At 52.4% G+C, this 23569-nt stretch overlaps 1 protein-coding gene across 1 annotated transcript; it reads left to right on the top strand.

The window, feature by feature from the left end:
- Positions 1-6618: 6618 nt before the first annotated feature.
- On the top strand, positions 6619-8721 carry LOC119234244 (paladin-like; the record flags this gene model as incomplete). Its single annotated transcript, XM_037497060.2, has 2 exons — positions 6619-6792; positions 8569-8721. Coding segments are annotated over 2 exons (327 nt in total), but the record flags the coding sequence as incomplete, so codon positions are not given.
- Between the last annotated feature and the right edge of the window lie 14848 nt (positions 8722-23569).

The raw sequence follows: 23569 nt of genomic DNA, 5'->3' as shown, positions 1-23569 counted from the left end.
GCAGAGCAGGCAGACTGACAAGTCCACTGCTGAGGGGAGCAGCGGGTGGCAGGAGAGGTCTGCGCGCCATGTGGGACCCTCGCCCAATGGCCAGGGGTTCTAGAGGAGCTGCAGAGGGTGTGGGCAGTTTCGCAACCCAGCGCTCAACCGCTGCGCCACGGGGGAGGCCCCGAATTTCTGAGTTTTCTAAGAACTCCTCTGGTCCTCAGAGGAGATGAGAGTAGGTTTTATTAGCCCCTTTTGCTGAGGAGGAAACCGAGGTCTGTCCCCTACCTCCTGAGCCTATGTTCTCCTCCCTCCACAGTGACAACCATGACTTAAGGGGCATGAGTTGTGGCAGAAAAGGGAAGGGTGGGCCAGGAGGCTGCCGGTCCCTGCTGTATGCACCACACAGGGCTCATGCAGTTGTCAAGAGGCTCAAGGAGACCCAGCCCGGTGTCCTCAGGAGTAAGGTGGTTTCTTAAGAAAAATAACGAGTGAGACAGCTCTGGCTCTAATTCAGTTCGGGTGTCTCAGTCTCTCCAAGACCTTGGCTTGGCCCAAGCCATTCCTTCGAGACTTTATTCCAGTAGTTAATTGCCCAGGCCCTGCAATTAGAGAAGCTGTGAGCTGCCACATAAAGTGTGGCAGAAGGAAAGGGTTTCTTCTCAAGGCTCTCTCACACCACCCAAAATAGAGCTAGTGGGTTGGTGAACAACTGCTAACCAGGAGTGTTTGTGTGGGGGAGAGGGGTGATATGTTCTCAGAAGCTGAGACCTCTCTTGCTTTTCCTTCTTCCCATTGTCTGGCTGAATTTCCGGCCTTCAGTGGGACTTTCCTGGCTTCTTCAACAATAAATATCCTTGGAGCACCCACAGCACACAGGCGTGGCTTCTGAGTTTCAGTGGCTTGGAAGGTTCGGTGACTTGAGAGGGATTTAAAGCTCAAACCAGCCCCCACCACCCCTGCACAGTCCTCACATGCTAAGATCCAGGCTCTGTGCTTCCTGCGCTCATTGTTGGGGTGTGGCTGTCACCAGAGGTGCCACTCACTCCTGTTCTGACTCCCACACCCCCCTTGGAGCAAGCAGGGCTCCATGAATGTCTGTCTAATGAGTGAATGGATGGATGGTTGTTGAATAAATCATCACATGCTTAAGTAGAATCGGACCCTGCCTTTGTGATACCTCTTGGCTTTGTCTGCACTGTTGGTCTTTCAGGAATGGCACCCTTTTGCTGCTATCGAAAGAGCCCTGGAACAGGGGTTTCCAAACCTAGGGTTCTCTGGGCTCTGCCAGGTACTGCCCATTCAACCTGGGGCAGATGACTTTGACCTGAATGGGCCTTGGCTTTTCCCTCTGTGCCCTGGGGTCATTACCTCTGCTCTGGCCACCTTGAAGGGTGGTGGTGAGGACCAGTGTAAGTGGGGTTTGGAGGTTGTGGAGGGCAGGGTGACTGGGATGCCAGGCCAACTCATGGGGTTATGTGTAGGGACAGTAGGCTCCAGAGGGAGCAACAGCCAATTGAGTGCTGAATCCAGGGCCTGGCATGGGGTGAGTGATGTTTGTTTAATAAATGGAATGCAGTGAAGCCCACATGCCAGCTTTAGCTTCTTCCTCTGTTCCACGCCCCACTGTCACGCAGGCCTGAGGGTGGAGTTTGCAGGGACTCATGGAAAACTCTGGCAGCTGGCTCTGCTTACTTGTGGGCCCAGGTCTGCCAAGGAGAGCAGTGACATTGAACTTTGAGAAATGTGGGGCCTGCGTTCTGAGACCCTGCCCTCTGGAGACTGATCAGCTTTGAGGCCTGTCAGCTGCCCACTCAGCCTGGACCCTGGAACACCAGGAGGGCAGAGACCACAAGGCCATGCAAGGTTCCAGTAATGGGATGTTGACTGGCTTTTCTTGACCCTGATCTTGGCCTGGCTTCTTGTTCTTATTTCCCCCTCTGCTCTGGGTGTTGGACATTGTGGACATTGGGGCTGGGGGGTTGTAATGCAGGGTGTTGGCTCTTTTTTCCTGGTGCTTGTGCTATGTCTAGCTCTCCATGTGCCCCTCGCAGGTCAGGCCACCTCTTTGACCTCTGCTTCTAGGTAACCACAGGTGGTCTGATGCAGAGCTGTGAAAATGTGAGACATACAAGGTAGTGATTCATTGATTTGACAAACATTTTGCACCTACTACTTGTCCAGAATAATCTAGATTCTAGATGACATTGAAAGCATGAGACAGGGTGAGATGACTCAGGAGCATGTGCTCACTGACCTGACCTACCAGGTCTGCTGCACAGCAAGACAAAGGACATGCTGGGTGCTGGTTGAGGCCAACATGTAAGTCTGGTTATAATCTGGGGCCTGCCTCTGAGCTTTTTGTGGTCTTGGGTGAACCCATCACCCCTTGGGAACAATTAGAAATCCTCTGGATGGAATGAAATGTGGTATTACTGAAATGTGGCATGAAAGCAGGGGAGGCTGAGGTCAGGCTGTGGGGCTACAGTGCTGAGATGTGGGCTTGCCTTTGACCTTGAGGGACAAACTAAACATGGCCAGCAGGCAGAGGGGAGGACATTGTAGGCAGGAGGAAGATGGGAGGACAAGCGCTTGGCAAGGGTGAGGCTGGGAGTTGAACCTGACTGAGGCGAAGGGGCTAGGGAGGTGGAAGAGCTGAGAGTTTGGAGTTCGTGTCTGGACTTGGAACCTGTGACCTTGGGCAGTTACTTAACCTTGCAGAGCCTTGTCTGCAAGTGCGATATCTGTGTCCATTCACGGCCTGTTGACAGAGTGTGCTGGCGTCTAAGCATCTGGATGTGATGTGCTCAGCCCACCGGTGGCATGCAGCGACACATCTGGGAAGCCTCCCAGCCCTGGCTCAGTGGGCCTGTTCCTGGTGGCCCAGCCCTGAGCAGAGCTTTAAGAGAGCCACTGCTGGTGACACGGGGCCTGTGTTGGTGCAGGGTCGACTGCAGGCTTGAGAAATGCGCAGCGCCTGCCCACCTTTCCCTGGCCCCTGCTATTTCAGGGCTCAGTCCCCATGGACTAGGAGGCTTTGTCCTGCTCCGCCGCAGCTAATGACAGCCTGGTCTGCCAGGCCATTTAAAAACAGCTCCACTATTTTCATGGACCAGAGGTGGCTGGCCTCTCCTCCTCCCCAGCACTGACATGGATGATTTTATTTTTATAAGATTTATTTATTTATGCATTCAAGCACTGGATTATAGGCCAGAGATGTAGAGGGTGAGAGGACCCACCAGAGGCAGAGTGGGGAACAGAACAGGCAGACTGACTAAATACACTGCTCAGGGGAGCAGCAGGAGAGACAGGAGAGGTCTGCTGCATCCTGTAGGTTTCTCCTTCGCTGGCTGGTGACCAAACTCATGCTGCAGAGGCTGTGGATTGCTTCACAGTGCAGTGCTTAACCCCTTGCGCCACCAGGGAGGCCCTGACATGGATGATTTTAAAGAAAACAGAGCCCTTATAGGGGATGGGTCGTGTCTCATCTCAAATCACAGACTGTGAGCAGATAGGATGTGCCCAGGGAACCTTTTTGGGGGAGTCAGATGTCACCTTTACGGGTTCTGAATTTAGAGATAACACCACCCTGCCTTGCCAGCAGACTCGAAAGAATCACTCAACCTCGCCTCCCTGAAGATTCCTGAGTTAACCCTCCCTGGAGTCTCCCGCAGCAGCGGGCACAGCGGGGACCGGGCTGGGTGGCTGTATCCAGAGGCCTTACCCAGAGCTGAGGGCTTTTCAAGCCCACAGGATTTTCTTCTGAGCTCTTTAATTTAAAGTGGTTTAAAATGGCTTTTGCCCAGGGCCTCCCCGGTGGCGCAGCGGTTGAGCGGTGGGTTGTGAAGCTGCCCGCGGCCTCTGCAGTGCCGGTTTGATCCCTGGCTGCTCCCCGGCCACCGGAGGAGGGTCCCACATGGCACGCAGACCTCTCCTGCCGCCCGCTGCTCCCTCAGCAGTGTCCTTCGGTCCTTCTGCCTGCTCTGTTCCCCACTCTGGTTCTGGTGAATTCTCTCACCCTCCCGCACTTCTGACTGTACCCAGTGCTTGTATAAACAAACAAAAAAATAAATAAATAATACATGCCTCTTTAAAAAAAAAATGGATTTTTTCCAGTGGGCTGAGGGTAATTTCCTTTCCTGCTTTCTAAGAAAATGTCTTTAACCAGACTCGAGGCCTTTGAATGGAGTTGGGGAGGCCATAGAAGTGGTTGGGGTGAGTGAATACTTAGTGCAGTGTGGCGTGTCTCTCCATCCTGATAGGAGTCGTGGATTGGACACAATTTTTATTTAGGTAAAACCTTCTTTTTGGTGATTGGCCGAATTTCTAAACAGAATTGCATTGTTTTTTGAATGCTGGCTCTGTAAATTCTTAAAACCACAGGCATCTTGCCCCCTAGTCCTATATCCCAGTCATCTTCCTTCACCAGCTACAGAGCCATTCCCGACCTCAGATCTTACGAGAAGCCTTCACTGGCCCCTTGGTCTGTAGGGTCAGTGCTTGACTTGGCCTGCACACGGTACTGCAGGCCCAACCTCTTGCCATCACCTCCTTCCTCTGCCACAATTTCCTCTTGCTGTCTACCACCACCTGCCTCTCACGCTCTGCCTCCTCTCTCATGCTAATCCATGCCCAATATGCCCTCCATTTGATGCCCTCTCTGGCCAGCTCCCTGCCTCCTGGATCTCATGAGCCTCTTCGCCCTTGTCTTTGGCCTCCTCCAGCGGACCCCGAGGTCTGTGTGTTTGCCTGTGCGTGTTCATGTCGCCGTCCCTCCCTCCTGCTCCGGAGGTGAAGGAGCTGATGTGGCTCTTCATGGTTCAAGGTGCTTTCTCTCCTACTGTGTGGGCGTCCTACCTCCAGAAACATGGGGGCCGAGAGCTTAAATGGGAGAACTAGTCCCAGAGCCCCGTTTCCTCTCCACAGACATCGAGCACTGGGCTGGGTCCCTCACCCCTCCTTCCACCCAATCCCAAGGCCTCCTGGCTCCTTATGGATGATGTGGGTGGGCTGGCTGTGGAGTTACCCCGCCCTCAAGGGAGCCTAGGAGCCTGAGTCCCTGGAGGCAGAAATGGGAGGCCTCCCACTCCAGCTCCTGTTCTTGGGGCTGTGGGCTGTGTCACATCCGGGATTAGTGGTGGTCCCACCAGGCCCCTTCCCATGGTGTTCCAGACACACAGTAGCCTGACTGCCTTTGTGGGGCGGCTTCCAGCTGTGGCCCAGCTGTTGGGAGACTGCTCTGGGAGCTCCTGGCTCCCAGAGGCCCAAATGGCTGTACCTTTCCACAGATGTTCCTGGCTGCTGAGGGAACAGCCCCTGGGCCACTTCTTTCTGGAGATGAGAGAACTGCTGTGGGCCCTGGGTGGGCTTGGGAGGTATGAAGTGAGGTACAGTGCTCACCCTCCTGCTCCCTCCAGGCGGGCAGCACCCTGGAGGGTTAGAGGTACGCTGTGAGTTGTGGTGTAGACATGCTGCAGGGAACAGCTGGCTGTGTGTGTGCTCGGCCTTGTCTGCTGGCCTGCTCCTGACCTCTGTGCTGGGGAGAAGTTTGAGAGGACCCCCTGAAGTTCCCTTCCTCCTGAGCATTAGTCTTCCATGAGTCTTATTAGGTCACTTCTACCCACAAACCTTCAGTGGTTCCTGAGGTTTTGGCCCCTGGTCAAATCTTGTATTTCTCCCTAGCCTTTAACCCTGGTGGCTTCTCTGTGATCTGTCAGCCCTGGAGAGCCACTGAGGGCAGCCTGTACCCTTCTACCTTAGATCCTGAACCACCTGAGAAACAGGCGAGGGGGTCAGTCAGGGACCAGTGGGGGCAGAGGGCAGGCTGGGTTTCTCCCCCTTCCTAGCAGAGAGCAGCTGGCTGCCGCAGATCCCAGGCCAAGGGAGAAGAGAGGGTACCCGCTGTGTCCACAAGCCAGAACCCCTATGGCCTACCCTGACAGACCACTGCGCGGCCCCTCCTGGCCAGGGAGCAGAGCACTGACCACCCCCACTCTCAGAGGCCTGGGCTTTCCTCTAGTCCCAGGAGGGTTGGGGACCAGGAAGGAGATATTCTTCCTTGGAGTGACAGAAAGTTGGCCAAAAGGCCCCTACCTTGTGGTTAGAACTGGACATCCTGTCCAGGGCCCCTCCGACCCTCCTCACCCCTCAGTACGATGGAGGTTGTGTGCCTGGAGCTTCTGCTGGCAGCCTGTCCTTGTCTGGTCTCCCTTTAGAACGGAACAGTGGTTAGAATTTCAGGAGGAAATAGGGGTTCAGGGAGGCTGACCACCCTCCCCAATAGGAAGTGGCTTCTTCCTGGCACCAGTACACCTAATGGCCTTTCCTGTAACCTGGATGGGGCAGTGTCCCTCCCATTGCCATCTGAATCCTGCCTCTGTCCCTGCCCTGGTGCTGAGGGAAGCAGGGGGTATGAGTGTGTGAGTAGTGAGTGTGTGTGTGTGAGTGTGTGTGTGTGTAGGGTGTTCATGAGTGTGCATGCAGAGTTTGTGTGTGCGCTGTGAATGGGTTGCCTGTGGCATGGGGTATCTGTGTGTGGGGGGCATGTGTATGTGAGTGTGTGTTTTATGTGTGAGAGTTCGTGAGAGTATGTGGCGTGTACATGCACGATGTGTGGGGTGACCCCCAGACTGACTCCCGTATGTCCTCCAGGCAAAGGCAGCCCAGGTGGAGCAGGAGGCCCGGAGACTGCATCTGCGGAGTCTGCAGTACCTGGAGCGCTCTGTCCACCTGGTGCTTCTCAACGCGCATCTGCACCTGGAGAAGGCGCAGTCCTGGCAGAGGCCGTTCAGCACCTGGATGCGGGAGGTGGGAGGCGGGAGGCTGAGGCGCAAGGGGCGGCTGCAGGAGGGGCCAGGTCATTCCCGTCCGCTGTTGAGACTTCCACGTGGCCCGGCGTTTCTCCTGTCTCACTTTGGGGCTCAGCACCGTGTCTGTGCGGGACAGGATGATCATCTCAGCTTGAAGAGTAAATGCGTGCACGGGGAGGCGCGAGGGGTCCTGGCGGTCCCCCAGGTACTGTGCCTGCTGGGCTCCTGCTGTGCGCATCTGCCAGGTGCCTCTGGCTGGTTGTTGTGCCCGGCCCTCAGGGCAAGCTGGTGTGGTGGCTCAGCTCCTGCCAGCTGCCCTCTGTGACCTTCGACAAGTGCATTGGTCTAGCCTACTCTCCTCAACATTAACATGGAAATAACGTTGATACCGTAGCGTGACCTCACGAGATTTTGGGGGGATTCCGTGAGGTCAGTGTTGGGCTGTGATGAGCAGGACTGTCTTCGGGGAGACTGTTGCTCCTGTTCTGCAGGGTGACTGGCACAGGGAGGTCAGTACTTGCTCACTGTCAGTGTGAGAGCCAGGTGATTGGTTCTAAAGCCCCCCATGTCCTCTTGATCATTGCCCTCTGCTCAGCCTCTGACTCTCCTGCTTGGCCGCCACTGCTTTCAGAGGCAGAGCTGCTGCCTCCACACCTAGGCCAGAGGTCAGGAGAGAGGCCCCCTGATCTCGGCAGCGCGGCCTGTAATTACCCTCCGCCAGGAAGCTGGCCCTCCTGACCTCACCACCCAGTCCTGGCAGTTCTAACCTGGATTCCAGGCTGGAATTATCTCCCCTGGGACAGGCGGCAGGGGGTGCACACCCCAGCCAGACTGAGGATGGGAGCCTGTAGGGGCCTTAGGCACGTCTACCAGTGGGTTCAGAGCAGCAAGGGAGGCCACGGCAGTGTCCAGGGGCAGGGATAGTGGCGACTGGGCAGTTGTGCTAAGATGAGCCTTCAGGGTGGTCGATGGTGGGTGAGAGAGATCTGATGGGGGGTCAGGCCACCCTTTTGAGCAGCCTGGGCTCAGCCTCCCCTTTGATCTCAGTGTGGTGTTGAGGTGGTAGGGGAATGAGGATACTTTTGGGGGGGTTCTGCTTGGAGAATGAAAATCTGGGGAACCATGGGTGGGGATGGGGTGCTTGATCCCCTCTTTCCTGGGGATGAGTGGAGGGTGAGGGTTGCCTGGAGACCTTTGTTCTGAGTGAAGCCTTTGTCCTCCCCACTCCCAGGATGGTGGGGAGAAGAGGCACATTGGTGGTGGTTGGAGTCTGGTGCCAGAGCCTGGGCTGCTGGGCAAAAGGGTGGTGTAGTGAGGTGCCCGCTAACCCCTGGGCAAAGGCCTAAGTGGGCCAGCCTGGGCCACAGTTCACAGTCAAGGGGCTCTTGCTGCCTCTTGCTTCCCCACTGCCAGCCCTGCCCTGCCCCCTGGGCCCCTGCGCCAGTGCTCCTGAGTGTCGAGTGAGTGTCTGGCTGACACAGCCTTGCTTGGCCCCCGTGCGACTCCCCACTTCCTTACTGTGTGAGTGCATGCTGTGCTGAGCCTCCTCAGGAGGCCCGGGAGGAAGAGCCACATCCCTGTTAGAAGGAAAGTGAGGCTCAGTGCAGTTAACACAAGTCAGCTCAATCAGGTCTCTTAGCTGGGGGCGGCACCGGCCCCAGTCTTGCTCAGACCCTGCGAGGAGAGGCTGCCCTGGTGAAGGGGGGCGGGTGACCTGTCATTCAGGTCACGCTGCCTCACCTGGAGCGCTGCCCCCTCTCTGCTTTCCTCCTAGATGGTATCGAAGGCCGGAATTTATGAGAACCTCCACCAGCTGGGCTTCCCTGAGCTGGAGCGCGTGGAGGACCCGCCCTTCTCTGGGCTGCAATGCCGGTGGCAGGAGCAGAGCCACAGCCCCGAGGCCTGGGCCGCAGGGGACTTCCTATAGGAGGGGCTCCCCCTGCCCCTGCCTCCTCTTGGGCTGGGGTGCCTGGTGCTTTTCCCGGGGTGGTCATGAGGAGGCAATTCCTAGTCACCCCAGAGGGACTGGGGTGGGGACCTCTTCTATGTAAGAGCTTTTTGTGGGACAGTTGGCACAGTCACACCTTGTAAATGACATGGCCTCCCGGAAGAGGGGCGTGTGTGTGTGTGTGTGTGAGAGAGAGAGAGAGAGAGACATACACACACACACACACACACACACACACACACACGCACGCCTTGCTGGTGGGCTGTCTGGGATGCCCTTAGCCCATTAAGGAGGTCACACCCCAAATTGCCAGCCAGGCTCCAGGCTACTTCCCTCCTCCTCTGGCCCCTTTTACAGCAGCGCTGACGGCCCTGGTGCAGGGCAGGCAGGCTGCAGGTAGTTTCCTTGCCTTTCTGTCCCTCCCTGCTGGGCCCCTTGGCTTCTCCCCTCTTGCTGCTTGAGCACTGCCTTGGGCTCTGGCTCCCTGGGGAGTGGATGCAGTTTGGGGGAGAGAGGAGATTGTTACTTTAAAGGCAGCTTTAACCACTTTTCTTGCCTCTCGGGCTCTGGCTCCGGGTTGGAGACTTCCGTAAGGATAACAGCATGGCCTGCTGGAGGCCCCTCCCTCTCCTTTCTTTTCCTCACCCCCGTCCCTGGTACTGGGAGGGCTATGGAGGTTTCCACAGAGCCAGGAACATCAAGAAATTCCTTTCAGGGGAGGAAAGAGCTTCCAGAAGGTGGGTGAAATCCTGTGGAAGAGGCCTGCTTGATTTGCATGGGAGCCCGTCTGGAGGTGCTGAGGGAGACAGGCTCCACTGGAGAGCTCCACCCTGCCCACCAGCTCCAGATGGCTCTGCGCTCCCACCTTGTCCAAGCAGCACCCCCAAGGATTGACAGATGCCTCTCAACAAACTGGAGTGTGGGCACAGGGCAGATTAGGGGTCACCTGGATTCCAGACCATGCTTGCTGAGCACCCATGTATTGCCTTCCAATCGGGGCAGAGGGACAGAGGGGCCATGCACCGTGAAGTTCGAGGCACCAGGACCAGCTCTTGTGGGAGGCTCCCCGGAGAGGAGGGAGTGGCAGGCGTTATTGAGCTGAGCCTTGCAGCTCTTCCTCTGGGCCCTGTGCCTGTGAAAACCTAGGTCCTGAACTGTGGGGGACTGCACCCCAACTCTGGCTTGTGGGAACTAGGAGGTTGCTCTGTGGCTATCTTCTGCAGAGAAGCAGGTGGAGGTGTTACTGGTCATGATGTTTAGAAAGTGGTGAAGAGACTGTGGTTGTTCACATCTACCGAGTCTTGGGATGAGTGTGACCATCTTGTCTGAATTCTTTTGCAGAACTACTGTATGTCATCTGTTCACTACCTTTTCAGATTTGTTGTTGGAATTGTTTTTATTTTTGCATGTGTTAAAAAGTTTTCATTTCTTTGCCCTCAAGGATGAGGGGCCAGAGACCAGGGCTGACCTGGGAGGGAGCCTTCATGTTCTCATGGTTGGCCCTGCATTCCAGCTGTGCTGGGATCGCTGACTGGTCACTTTCCCTGTCTGCCTCAGTTTCCCCATCTGTAAAATGGGAGAATAATACTTGCCTGCCTACCTCACAGGGGTGTTGTGAGGATTCATTTGTGATTTTTTTTTTGTACAGAGCTTTTGAGCATTGAAAATGGCAAAATGTGAATTGTGCCTAACTTGATTTGTCTGTATTGTGGGGCAGATGGTAGAGAATGGGTGCAAACTGGGGTCCCTGTTTCTGTGGATAAGGGTGGGTGGGCAGGGTGAATCAAGAGCACCTGCCCTTAGCACTCCTGATTCTAAGAGGAAGTTGTTTTTCAGACCTCCCTTGCCACCCTTGCCTTTCTTCACATCCCCATCTGCCTTACTGTTTCATTCGGGCTGCCCAGGGGTGTCATGCCAAGCCCCTCTTTGTAAAAGCAAGCTAGCAAGTCAATTCACACTAAAGTGTGAAGGACTGTTGTATCTAGGGAAATGGAAGAGAGTGGAATTTCAGACTAATAAGGAAGGTAGACCTCTGCCTCCACTTCCTCCTCTTATACCCTCATGTTGCTCTTGGCTCCTTCAGGTCCGGGGTGCTTGAGCACACTTGCATTGAGAGCTGTGTGTAAAGAAACTGTAAAGAGAGGAAGGTAAGGCGAGTACTGACCCCAGACTGCTCTCCAAGCTCTTTCATTCAGGATTTGGGTTGTAGTGCTAAGGTCAGCTGGGGATGGTCAGAATGGAACGTCCTGGTGATCTCACGAGCCTGGGAAGGAAGGCCTCCTGGGTTATTTCCCAGCATAGCAGGGTCCAAGGATGCTCCCGTTGGCTTCTGAATGAGAGCCTAGAGGCATGTGCCCTGGTGTATGTATGTGAGTGTGTGTGTATGCGGGGGGCAGTCAGCACTTTTCTGTCTGGGATAAGGGTTCTGGGTAAGGACACACAGGCATGCCTGGTGTGTTCAGATCGTTCTGTAGGGTACATTCAGTGTCAGTGCAGGTGAAGTGCCTGTGTGTGCCTGGCATGCAGCAGGTAGTCTTGCAGAAATCGTTTTTGGCTCCATAGAGTTATTTGTTCCTGAATCTTAGTAGGCCAGAGAGGTGTCCCCACATTAGCCACCTGGAGCCCAGAAGTTCCTTAAAAGTCAGGGAAGCCTGGGCCTGAGGGGATTGGAGCTGGGAGTGGAGAATCATGGACATCTTGGGGAAGGGCTGACTTGGCAAGTTTGCCAGAGGAAGCCAGCAGGGGGTGAACCAACCTTCCTGCTGTGCTTGGCTGAGAAGAGCAGGATTGGGTCTTGAAGCTTCAGGGTAATTGGAGGTCTAGAGTTTGCTGGGGGTCTGGGTAATCACTTCCTTCCCCAGGGGTCATTCTTGTGAAATGGGTGACTGATCCTTGCCTTGGCCATGTGATTTGTGGGAAAATGAGAAACATGTGTTTTCCTCTGCTCTAAGGAGGGTGGACAGGACAGATGCTGAGGTTTGCTGGCATCTGCTGTTCTGGGCCCCTGTGCTACATTTTTACATGTACCATTGTATTTACAATAGGGAAAAATCTGGAGGTAGGACATTTCCAGAGGAGGAAACAGAAGATCAAATAGAAGTCAGAGACCCATTCAAACTAGAGGAGTTTGGAAGAAAGAAGAAAATAAAAATCATGTGTGGTCTTACAAACCAGATGCCCAACATACCGTTCTATTTTCTTCTCTCTACGTGCCATACTGTGTTTTATATGTGAGCATGTAACGCATTCACATCTGCTCTATGAAATTAGGATCTGGAAGTTTGATTACCCCATCTTTTCATTTACCATGTTGTGATGGTCAATTTTATGTGTCAAATTGTCTGGGCCATGGGGCACCCAGATGCGTGGTTCAACATTAATCTGGGTATTTCTGTGAGGGGAGTTTTGAATGAGATTAGCATTTAAATCACTAGACTCAGTAGAGCACATTGCCCTACCTCAGAGTGGAATCTAAGTCAATCAGCTGAAGGCCCAAGTAGAACAAAAAGGCTGACCCTTCCCTGAACAAGAGAAAGTTCTCCCTGATGGCCTCTAGCTTGGGCTAGGACATTGATGCTGCAATTTTGAACTTGCCAGCTTCCATAATTGCATGGCCAATTTCTTCTAATAAACAATCAAAGCAGCAAATATCTCCTATTGCTTCTGTTTCTCTGGAAAACCCTAATTAACATTTTAAAAAATATGTATTTCCCTATGCCTTTAGCCTTTGAAGTATTTCCATGACTACATATCATTTAATTGTGTGTACACTTAATAATTAATAATTTTTAAAAACCAATTCCTTCATTCTAGGCCACTCGGGTTACTTTGTTGTCGTTTAGGTCTTTCATTTTTCTTTTGCGATTAAATTTACCTACCTCAAATGCACAAATCTGACGTGTACTGCTTGGTGAGTTTTTACAGATGTGTACACCTATGTAACCCAGATCTCTATCATCAAGATACACATCCTTACATTTGGGTTAGTTTTTAATGTTAACACTTACAAAGAATGTTTCAAGGAACATTTTCAAGCACAAATCTTTGGGCAGGTGATACAACTCCTGGAATAGCATATTACTGAGAATGGCCCCCACTGACTTATCAAAAAGGGAATTGTGAAAAATAAGGTCAGGAGAAATAGCTCAGAGGACTCTTAGTAGCATGTAGTAGGGCACTGTGAATTGGGTATAGGGGAACTGTCCAGGGAGCCCCAGAAGCCCTCCTTGGCATCCATGGGGTTGTGCAGACCTCCTCTCAGGAGAGCTGGCATCTTCAGATCCAACAAGTACGTCTGCCAAGACCAGGCTCCCTTTCCAGTGCTCAGTCCCTTGGGCTGCTCCCAGCCAACAGCCAACAGTGAGCACCCCAGGGGCCCTAGAGCCTGGGCTCGGGCTATGTCTGCCCACTGCGGTGTGCCTGCATCTGCCAGCCTTGCTTGGACCTCCCTGTGGTGTGGCGAGGAGCTCCTCAGAGCTACCCAGCAGGGTGGGCTCTTCTCCATCTCTTCTTCGGGTATCAGACCCAAATTGTGGTCTGAAGGCCCCTTCTGCCTTCTGCCTCCTCCTTTATGCACCGCAGTGTCTCCTCCACATCAATCTCACACAGCTAATCCCACCCCAGACCCTGCTGCCTGAGGACCTGGCTGAGGCCCCCTCACTCTTGTCTTGGCCTCTCTGGTCACTTTCTGGGAAGGTCAGCCTTCTTTCTGGGAAGGTCAGCCTTCTTTGACTGCACTTCAAGAAAGTAACCACCTTGGTTTCCTGTTGTCTATGAACCGTTTCAGGAAGATGAAGTTGCCTTCCCCATGACCTGCCCTGCCCTCTGATCTCAAGTGAGGGGCTGTGGGTCTTGTGGGCTGTGGCCAGAGGGACAAGACATTGTAGCTCAGTATTCCCTGTGAATGGGGGGGGGGGGGACGGGGCGGGTGGGAGAGGACTGAGAGGTTGGCAGTGATCTGGGTTGATGTCCCTAAATCTTCTAGGGCAATGTCAACCTCTATTATTTTCTAGATAAAGGGAAAGCCCATTGTAAAGGTTTTCAATGTATACTTTCAATTTGTCACCAGAAAGGTCCTATTTTATGTTTCAAACAGCACTGTATGAGGATGCTGGGTCACAACTCTTTCCAGCTCTGTGTATTACATTTTTTAAAAGTTCTTGCCAGTTAATGGCTCAAAATAGTATCTCATAGTTATTTAATTTTATTTTTTTTTTTTGTAAATGAACAGAGATTTGAACTCTTTTCACGTGTATTGGCCTTATGTATTTTCTTTTTTATGACTTGCTCTATCCTTGGCTGATTTTTTTCTTTGGGTCATTTTCATTATTGACTTGTAGGATAGTCACACTGGATTTCTCATAGCTCATTTCTCATTTCTCATATCTCAGCCTCCACTGCAGCCCATCTGTTCTCAGATCAACCCTTTGTTTTATGATATTCTCTAGCAGAACTCTTACTTTACCTATGACATTTGGCTTCGTGTGCAGCCTTCATCTCATTCAGAACTCCAACAATACCACCAGGGAAGTACTAGGATGCCCATTTTATTTTTTTATTTTTATTTTTTTTAATAAGAAGAGTTATTTTATTTTTTTTAAAGATTTGTTTATTATTATTTATGCATACAAGATCTGGGGTACAGGCCAGAGGGGTGGGAGGGTGAGACGATTCAGCAGACAGAGTGGGGAACAGAACAGGCAGACTGACTGAAATACACTGCCGAGGGGAGCAGTGGGCGAGAGGGAGTGGTCTGCTGTACCATGTGGGTAACTCCCTGGCTGGCCTAGGATTGAACCTGTGCTGCAGTGGCTGTGGACAGCTTCATAGGTTGCATCTCAACCCCTTGTGCCACCAGGGAGGCCCCAGGATGCCCATTTTACAGGGAGTGACAGAGAAGCCGAGAATGTCTGATTCTAAGACCCAGCTCTGGAGTCCTGGAGTCCTTTGCCATTTTCAGCGATGGGAGACAGAAATGTCAATCCTTTTTCAGGGCGCCTAGCTGGGTGGTGTGAGGAGGGGGTTGAGTGGAAAGCTGATTACTTGAAAAACCCATGCTCACGGTCTTGTGGTTCTTGGACTTGTTGTTTGCTGTTCTTTTAAGAGGTTCCCCTCAACACCCACAAGAAAGGCTTGTTTCCGATGATTCACACTGATAAATGATGTGAGGTGCACCTTTTAAGTTTCACTGTGTGTCCTCTTAGCTTACTTTTTCCTTGCCCACCTCCACCCCCCCCACCCATGGACAAAACTTACATGAGAGTGCCCGCTCTATCCAACAGTGATGTTCACTCTTTCTTTGAACTGAACGAGGCTGTCTTCTGGGCTGAATTAAACACCAGCAGTTTATGAAAACACCCATTGCCCCAGTCCCACCTCATTATTTGAGGTCACCTGTCTTTTTAATTTTTGCCAAATTGTTAAGGAAAAAAAGTCTTTAATTTTATCTTAATATGATTTTCCCGGATTACTAATGAAGTAGAACATCTTTTCATATGCTTATCGGCCATTTGGATTTACTCTCCTCTGTATTTGTCTCTTGTTATGCTGGGTTGTCTTTTTTAAATTGATAGGCATGAATTTTTAATAAAATCGGTTTATTCATGGATGGATGGATAGATGGATAAATTGACACATAGATATGTACTGTTTACAAGCAGTTCTTTCTCCCAGTTTGTTCTTGTAACTTTTTTGGAGTGCATTTTGTCATAGAGAAGTAATTGTTAGGGGGAAAGGATGTCTTGAGCTAATTCCATGCAGGCTTTGTGGACTTACCCCAACTCCAGACCACAGCCATCAGGACATTGGGAAAGACAAATCCCATCACCACCAAAGGGAAGGTTGCTGGGACCTGAGGGTGGAGTTAAGCAGCCAGGTTTGGTATAAAAACCAGACAAGTGGGCCTTGGGGTCTCTTTCTCTCTCTCTCTCTCTCTCTCTCACCTCCTGGTTTCATGGCTCGTGGCTCGCGGCCAGCTCTCAGACTGACATTTGGGATTCCAGGCCTGCTGATCGGGTAGGATGCATTTAAGATTTATCTCCCACTTTTCAACCTGAGTTGTACATTTCCTCACATCCCCTTCCCTTGTGAATAAATATTTTATTAACATTTTGTGTGTGCCTGCAGCGGAGTATTAAGTCCCTTTTAAGTGTGCAGGGTGAGGACCCACAGTCAGGAAACCCGTTTTATATCGGGGCTGCCCTGTAACATTGTAAGTTATGATGTAGTCAAATGCTGCATTTGGTTTCTTATACCATGTGTAAGCAACCTTCCCTCTCCACAGGTCTATGTTTATTTCCTATGTTTTCTTTGAATTTTTGCACAATGTTGTTTTCTAAATTTAGTTCTTTAATTCATTTGGAATACATTTTGGTGAAAGCCATAAAGCAGAGAATATAATGGATATTTTTCCAAATGAGTATTTATCTAGTAGCCCATTTTCTCTGCTTCTTGACGTACAAACTGCACCATGCATTTTTTCTTCCCATCATTGAAAATGGCCGGGATTCCAGTACCCAGAGCTGACTCCAACAGCCTCTGAAATGAGCACTAGGTCCCCATGTATTCTGGGGCCACAGAGTGGACATGTGGTTGTCTTCTCTCCAGTCCCTACTCATCTTCTAGTGACCATCTCTGAGTTTCCATCTCAGGCACAACAGGAACTGAGAGCCACCCTGTCTACCCCGTGGTCCCGACGCTGGGATTGGCTGGGGGCTAGGCATGGACTCAAGCGGCCACTGAGGCCAATCAGAGCTTATCCTGAGCATTTGCTGTGTGACCAGAAGGGTCTTAACGACCCGGTTAAGGGATAGCAGAGAGAGATTTCTCCCAAAAGACACCCCTCCCCACCCTCAGAGCTGGCAGTGTGGCTTCCGTTGGATACCCGGATGGCCTTTCCACCCGTTGGGTGTTGGTGGCTGTTTCCTGGGCTTGTGAGATGACAGCGTGTTTATTTGCTTCACAAGGGGAGGTCACGTCATTGTCACAAGGGTTTTGGGAGAGACTCTCCATAATCTAGGCTCTGAGGGGTCAAGCGTCCTGAAGTTTCCAACCCCCTGGGAAGGAAAGACCTGGCAGTGGGGGCTGTGGAAGCACTTGGTGGTAGGGTGTGATGGGGGCCCTGTGGGAGTGGCCCCATCCCTGGGCTTCTCTGCCCCTCTCCTGCATTAGGCTGTTGTACTGGGGACAGGCTTGTCCCTCCTGCCTTGGCTCCCCCACACAGTGCTCTAGCCCACTCACTCCTTGGCTGCGGACAATCAGGATCAAGACGTCTTACTGAGATTTTCCAAGGAAGATTTGAGGAGGAGGAATGTTGGCTCCAGCCAGAGCGGGTCTCCTGGCAGGGAGGTGACAGCAGCAGACCGGAGAAGCAGGCTACAGACGGAGGTCCTTGTGTCCCTGAGGCTCCCCACGCAGTGCAGTCTGTGTGTTTCTTGACTGAGTAGATTGTATAGAGCATCTCATGTTGTAAATCTTTTTCAAAAGTATTTTCTTCCTCTCTCTCTCTCTCTCATGCTATATTTTTCATTTCTTAAAGTTACAAAATTTTTCATATGCCTCATAATGAGGTTTTATTTTGCCTGTTTATTCATCTTTGAATGATTACTGTTTTAGTTGGTATGTACACCTGAAATATTGTTTCAATCCACTCTGCTCCCTCTCTACCTGCCCCCCTTGATAAGAGGTAGCCCTCAGCCATCTGAAGGACCTGGGGCAGGAGAGGAATCGGCCCACAGCAGGGACCCTTTCTAGCGCTGTGTGCCCATAACACTGGCTGCTGCTTCTGCATCCCATCCTGCCCCACACATGGGTATATGTGTGATCTGAAACTGGCTTAACTGCCAGCATGTCCAAGCGACATGACGAACTGTGGGCTCAAGGGGGAGCCACTGGCTCCAGGTCACTTAGTAAGTGAGGGTGTAGCACACCACACACACCTGTCTGGGAAGGCTTGGGTATTCTGTTCCCTCCAGATGGAATCAATAAGGGCCTTTTTGCACAGTTTTGTGCAAAATGAGCATTTATCTAGTAGCCAGTCTCGGCCCCTGTTGCACAAAGACAATAAACAAAGGCATGCTCTTTGGAAATAGTTGGGAGACATAATTAGGGAAGAACTGACCAGAACGTCGAAATCATTGAACCTTCTCAAGGAAAACCCTAGTATTATTTTCAGATACACGACAGATGAAAACCAAGAAAAGCTACCGTATGACCCAGCTGGGGTCCCCACAGCACCTGCTTCATGTCCCAGACACTGATCGCCAAGGATTACTCAGGGTTTATAAGCTAATTTGCATGGTTTGCTGAATAAGCACATTTGCATGGTTTAAATGACGTCCAAGGGACTTGAAAGCAATTTGGGTTCCTAACAAACCTCTATCATTCCCTACCGTCTCATCTGCCTGTGAATTAGCTCAGCAAACCATCTTTTTGTTTTGTGTTTTGAATTATAAACAGATGTTTACACGTGGATGGCCTGCTCCAGCTTCAACACAGCCTCCTCTTTCGCCTCCACCCAGCTCGCTCTGTAAGGCGTGAGGAGGGGGTTCTGGCCTGGCTGGAGTCCTGTACTCTGGGTGCCCCCTCCCCCACAGCTGCCTCCAGCAAAAGCTGCCCTTTGGGTGAGGAGGGCCCTTGGAATGAGAAGGCAGTGGTTGCTTTTTAGAATTAGAAGGAGTGGGCCTCTCTGGCCCCGGGTGTATGACCGTGAGCAGGCCCCCATCTGTCCTGCTCGCAATGGAATGGGTCAGGGTGACAGAAGGAGGTTGGCATGCCCAGTCCAGCGTCCCACACAGAGGGATGCCCAGTAGATGCTGCCCCCTGCTTGTCCTTCTGGCTAGGGCATTCCCAAATCCGGCCTTCCCAGTGCTCTTCTGGTCTAGAGGTGGGCATAGGAGCTGGGGGGCTGGTTCTGTGGGGGCCCCGGGAAGGGAACCACCTGTGCCCTAACTTCTAGACCCTGGAGAGCTATGTGCAGCCTGTGGGGATTCCAGAAGGCCCCGGGCATGGTGGGCAAGGACCCTTCCATGTAAGATGGGCCAGAATGGAGGGAGTGAGGAGCCAGAGAGAAGGAAGAGACCCCGGGAGACCCTCTGCGCCGGCTGGGGGGAGGCAGGGGGAGGTTAGGGCAGTGAATATTGCTTGAGGTCTGCAGTGGCCAAGGGCAGCCAGGCTGGGGTGTCAATGGGAAGCAGGAGTAGGGCGCAAACCCAGAGCCATTGGCCGCAGCTTTCCCAGCACTAGGCAGCCAGGGCACGTTAGGAAGCCTTCCTCAGCTTCCGTTTCCTCAGCGGTAAGGCGGGTCTCTCAGGACAAGTAAATGAAATAATGCCTGGGGGGGCCTGTCCCATAGCAGGTACTTAAGAAATGGAAAAGTAAAAGGTAAAAGCAAAGCAGCCCTTGAAGCCCATCTTCGCTTGTGTGCCTTTGAGGCCCATGCGCCAGAGCAGGGCCCCCTGGCTTCCCTCTGGATCAAGGCCCCCTTTTCCAAACACAGCAGCTCTCCGGGCTGAGGGTCTCACATAGTTTCAAAGTAAAAGGGGAGAATTGGTCTTGCTCCCTTTTTCTCACCCTTCCCATCTTGCTGCCCCCCCTGCCCCCTCCACAAACCATCTGTCCTCAGTTCTCAGCCATGTTCATTCACTATGGCCCGACAGTGCTTTCTTGTTGGGGATTTCCCTTTCACACCAGGCTTGGTGGAAATACTGAGATAGAGGCGCCGTGGTCCCTACCCTCAATGAGCTCATGGTCCTGTACGGGGAAGCACGTCAGCATCATTCATTCAATCAACAGTGTTTATTGAGCACCTACTATGTCAGGCCTGTGGTAAGGGCAATGGAAATAGTGGTGATAAGACAGAATGAGAGAGCGTACCAGGGAGGCATCTATTGCTCACGGGGAGAACTCAAAGGGGTGGGCAGAGAGGTGGGGAGGCCTGGGCCCTTAGTGCCCGGGAAGACTTGGAAATGCCATGGCCAGGTCATCAGCACGAGGGTGGTGTCTCCCATGCCGGAGAGCTGAGCTGGATGTGGGGTTGTGTCTGATTTGGTGGGTGGGAAGGTGGGCACTGGAAGGTCAAGGCAGTGGCTAGCTGAGAAGCCAGCGGCAGGTTATGGGAAACAGTGTGGTGCTCCTCAGAGGGTTCGACATAACCTGACAAAGTCTAGCCATTCCTCCCTTGAGTAGATGTCTAAAAGAAGCGAAAGCAGGGACTTAAACAGATACTTGTACCCCAGTGTTCATAACAGCATAATTCACAGTAGCCTAAGGGTGGAAACACCCCGAGTGTCCACTGTGGTGAGGCACGGAGTACTGTGTCCCTGCCCTGGGACGTGTTCAGCCATTGTAGGGCCGAAGTCCTGCCACCCGCACACGCGTGGACCTCGGGAGAGTGTGCTAAGTGAAAGAGGCCATATTCCCTGGCTCCACTCAAGGCAGGTGCCTTGAACAGGCCAATTCACAGAGACGGGCAGTAGAATAGAGGTGACCAGGGGCTGAGGGTGGAGAGAAGGGGAAGGAACTGTTTCTTGGGGACAGAGTTTGCGTGAGAGACCATGACCATCTTCAGGCAGAGACGGAGGTGATGCTCATGCAACCTTGTGACTGCACTTAAGCCATGAATGACAAATGCTGAATGAGAAATGCTTGTAGCATCGGAAAGAACAGAAGTGGCAGGGTCTTGCCAGCTACCTCAGGGCGTGGCGGTGAGGAGGGTTTGGAGGACAATGCGGGAGAGAGGGAGGCAGCGTGAGATTCACGACCAGCATTTCAGGAGTCGGGCGCCGGGGCTGGTGGAGGAGGTTTGGAGCCAGTGTGAGAGGAAGACCCCAGCTTTCTAAAAAGGGGTTGAGTCCAGTCACCTCAGAAAGTTGTTGGCAAGAGCAAATGGACTCACGCAAGTACAGTCCTTGAAACATGCCAAGAGCTGTCATTTATTATTTCATTTGGGTGTGAGTGAGAGAAAAATAATGGACCGGAGCGGCGAGGAGCGGCAGCGAGGTCTTTCTCCACTGCGCCGACTGGAGAAATGCTCTATAAAATGATCAGGGTCCTCGCTTCGTTAGGTCCTCCCGCGTGGCAGGACCTTGGGCGGAGGTCCCAGACCTAAAGCTGCTGATGGAGCAGGAGGAAAGGGAGACGGAGGGGCAACCTCATGTCATGACCGCTGAGTCTCACAGGAGTTTGGGCTCCCAGGGGCAAGCCGTGTCCTGCCAGCAGGTGACGTGTCACTGCTCCTTTTAGGGAAACCAGAACCAGCTGTGGTGGAGAGTAATTGTGAGTCCAGATGTGAGTGGGAGCCCCAGAGTAACAAATTCCCATATACCCGTCAAAACAATACCAGCTCCTTTGGGTCTGGCTGGCTGGGTTGCCTGTTGGGGCCTTTGGGAAGAGAAAGGCTAAGCAGCAGAGCTTCTTCCAATCCTGGAAAGGTGGTGTCGTGGAGGATGTCCACTGAGCAGATTTGGGGTGATGGGGCTATTGGGTCCATTCGGCCATGCCCACTGAGAGTCAGGGTCTAGATGACGGGTTCAATCAGGGCCCGGCCCCCAACTCAAGCTGGAAAGTGATACAACAATCATTGTTCTAGCCCCTCATTTCACGTGGCGTACCCTGGGGCCTGCAGCTGCGTTTTCCGAGATTGTGGTGTACTAAAGAGAGCTGACTGAGGTTGGGGCTCAAAGTCACATCAGAATCAAAGTTGATGGGCTAGATCACTATGGTTAGCGTGTGGTGAATGTGTGGATGGGTCATTTCATTTTCTTTCACCTCTCTTTCTGCCATCACAGCCGCAGTGGTGCGAGAACCCTGTCCATGTCCCTCAGGCTCTTTTGCCTGCCGGCCCTGCTACTCTGGGTTGGATGTTCATCCTTGGCTGATCTCGAGGGTCCTATTTGTGACAGCAATTGATCTCTTTCTACATGACACAAACCCTAAGCACCCCGTGAGCACGTCATCTGTGACCCAGCACTGTCATCTCAGACAGTGTGAAGTCAGGAGGATACTGTTTGCCCCACTTATGTGTGTGGCATCCTGGGATGTGGACGGCTGGACTGGAAAGAACTTCTTCAGTCAGGGGTGAGCAAGGGGGAGAGGGATGGGGGAGAGGAATCCCACGAGCAGGTTAAGGAGGTGAACCTGGCCCTTCTACAACTACCTAGGCCAAGGGGGCACTAGCGGTGCCCTGAGCAAGAACTGCCCCATTGGACCCAACTCAGCTGGTGATGGGGCTCATTGAGAAGCAGAAGGCTGGGTAGGTAACAATTAAGACCATTCTTCACCTGCCACAAGAGGAGCCTCACTTCTGTTGTCAGTAACAGAGGAGGGCAGCTGGCTCATTCCCACGTGACCACCACCTTGGCAGTGAGTGGCCCTTCCGTGGCTCCTTCACAGGGAGGAGTGAGAGGCACGGCTGCCTGGACAGGAGTCAGCCTAGTGGTCTTTCTGCCCAACCAAGCCACCACCGGGCCTGGAGCATTTAGAAAGCAGGCTTCTGTGTCACATGACAACTCATGGTTAGAACATGACAGCTCATGGTTAGAACCTTCCTCAAGTAGAATAGCTACCTCCAGAGGTGACGATCCAGGAGAGTTCAGGCAGGGGCAAGAAGATTCTTTGGTGGATTTTATTCATTCACCCATCTAATCATCCATCCAATATATTTTTTAAGCATAAATTTATGTCAGGTGCTGGACTCGATGATCGCTTATGAATAAGATAGGAGTGGCCCTGGGTCTCACAGTGCTATGATGGGGAAACATGGGAGCAGTGTACTAGGGGCCATGACCTAGACTTGGCAGTCAGGGAAGTCTTCCTGGAGGTAGCTGCCTTTGAAGTTGAAACCTGAAGGCTAAGTTGACTTACTTGGTTCTTTTCTCCTAAGGAGAAAGTTCCAGAAAGAGGAGGCACCATGTGTGAAGGGCAAGAGAGGAGCATGGCCAACAATCAGCTCAGTGAGGCAGAGCTTAGCGGGGGGACGGAATTGAGAGCAAAGCTAGTATGCCGGGCCTGAGGGTCATTTTGGGGGGATTGTGCTTTATCTCAAGGGCACAAGGAGTCAATGAAGGTTTTAAGCAAGACAATGATGTGGTCAGATGTGTGTCTTAGCTGATGTCCTGAGTCTGACCTTGAGATGGGGATTCACAGGTAGGTTGTTTATATGGGAGGTAATTCCAGAAAATACCAGTAGAGTGGGAAATTGAGACAGGGAGGGAGACAGCAAATAGAGCATGTGCAGTCAAGCAAGTTACGGCTGTGGTAACTGGAGTTTGATCTTGTGGGCATCTCTGGGAGCCAGGACAGACTACTCCCCTCAGCATTATTCTCGCCGAGGTGGAGAGAGCTGGGGTGTTCATACACCACCTCCCACGGGCCATTGGTTGAAGGCTGTTCTGAGCTGGACTGGGCATGTTCACTATCCCCTAGCACTTTGACCTTCCAATGTGGCAGGCAGAGAAAATTGCAGGGGTTCCTCAGGCAGAGTTGCGGGGGTTTGCCTTGGAGTGGTGCCTGTGGGGCTATGGATTGGTTGCTGCCACTATGGTGTTTGTGGAATTTTGGGACAGGGAGGGGCAGATGGGTGTCTAGAGATCAGTGAGGGGACTGGAGGAAGACTATTCCACACTTGATCTTAGCCAAAAGGCTGAGGAGTGATTAGACAGACTATTCCAGGCAAGCAGTATTAATGGCCCGAGCTGCAGAGGCAGAAGCGGGCAATATGAGACGGCAGGAATGTGATAGGTGACAGATGTGGGGGAATGAAGAACACTGGAGAGTGTCTACAGCTTCTCAAAGCAGCACCCCCTCACTGGGGGACACTGAAAGTGTTAAG

This window comes from Talpa occidentalis, unplaced genomic scaffold (assembly GCF_014898055.3).
Source record: "Talpa occidentalis isolate TD23 unplaced genomic scaffold, MPIMG_talOcc4v2.1 talOcc4.8, whole genome shotgun sequence".
Lineage (NCBI taxonomy): Eukaryota > Metazoa > Chordata > Mammalia > Eulipotyphla > Talpidae > Talpa > Talpa occidentalis.
This window is presented reverse-complemented; position numbering and strand designations above follow the sequence as displayed.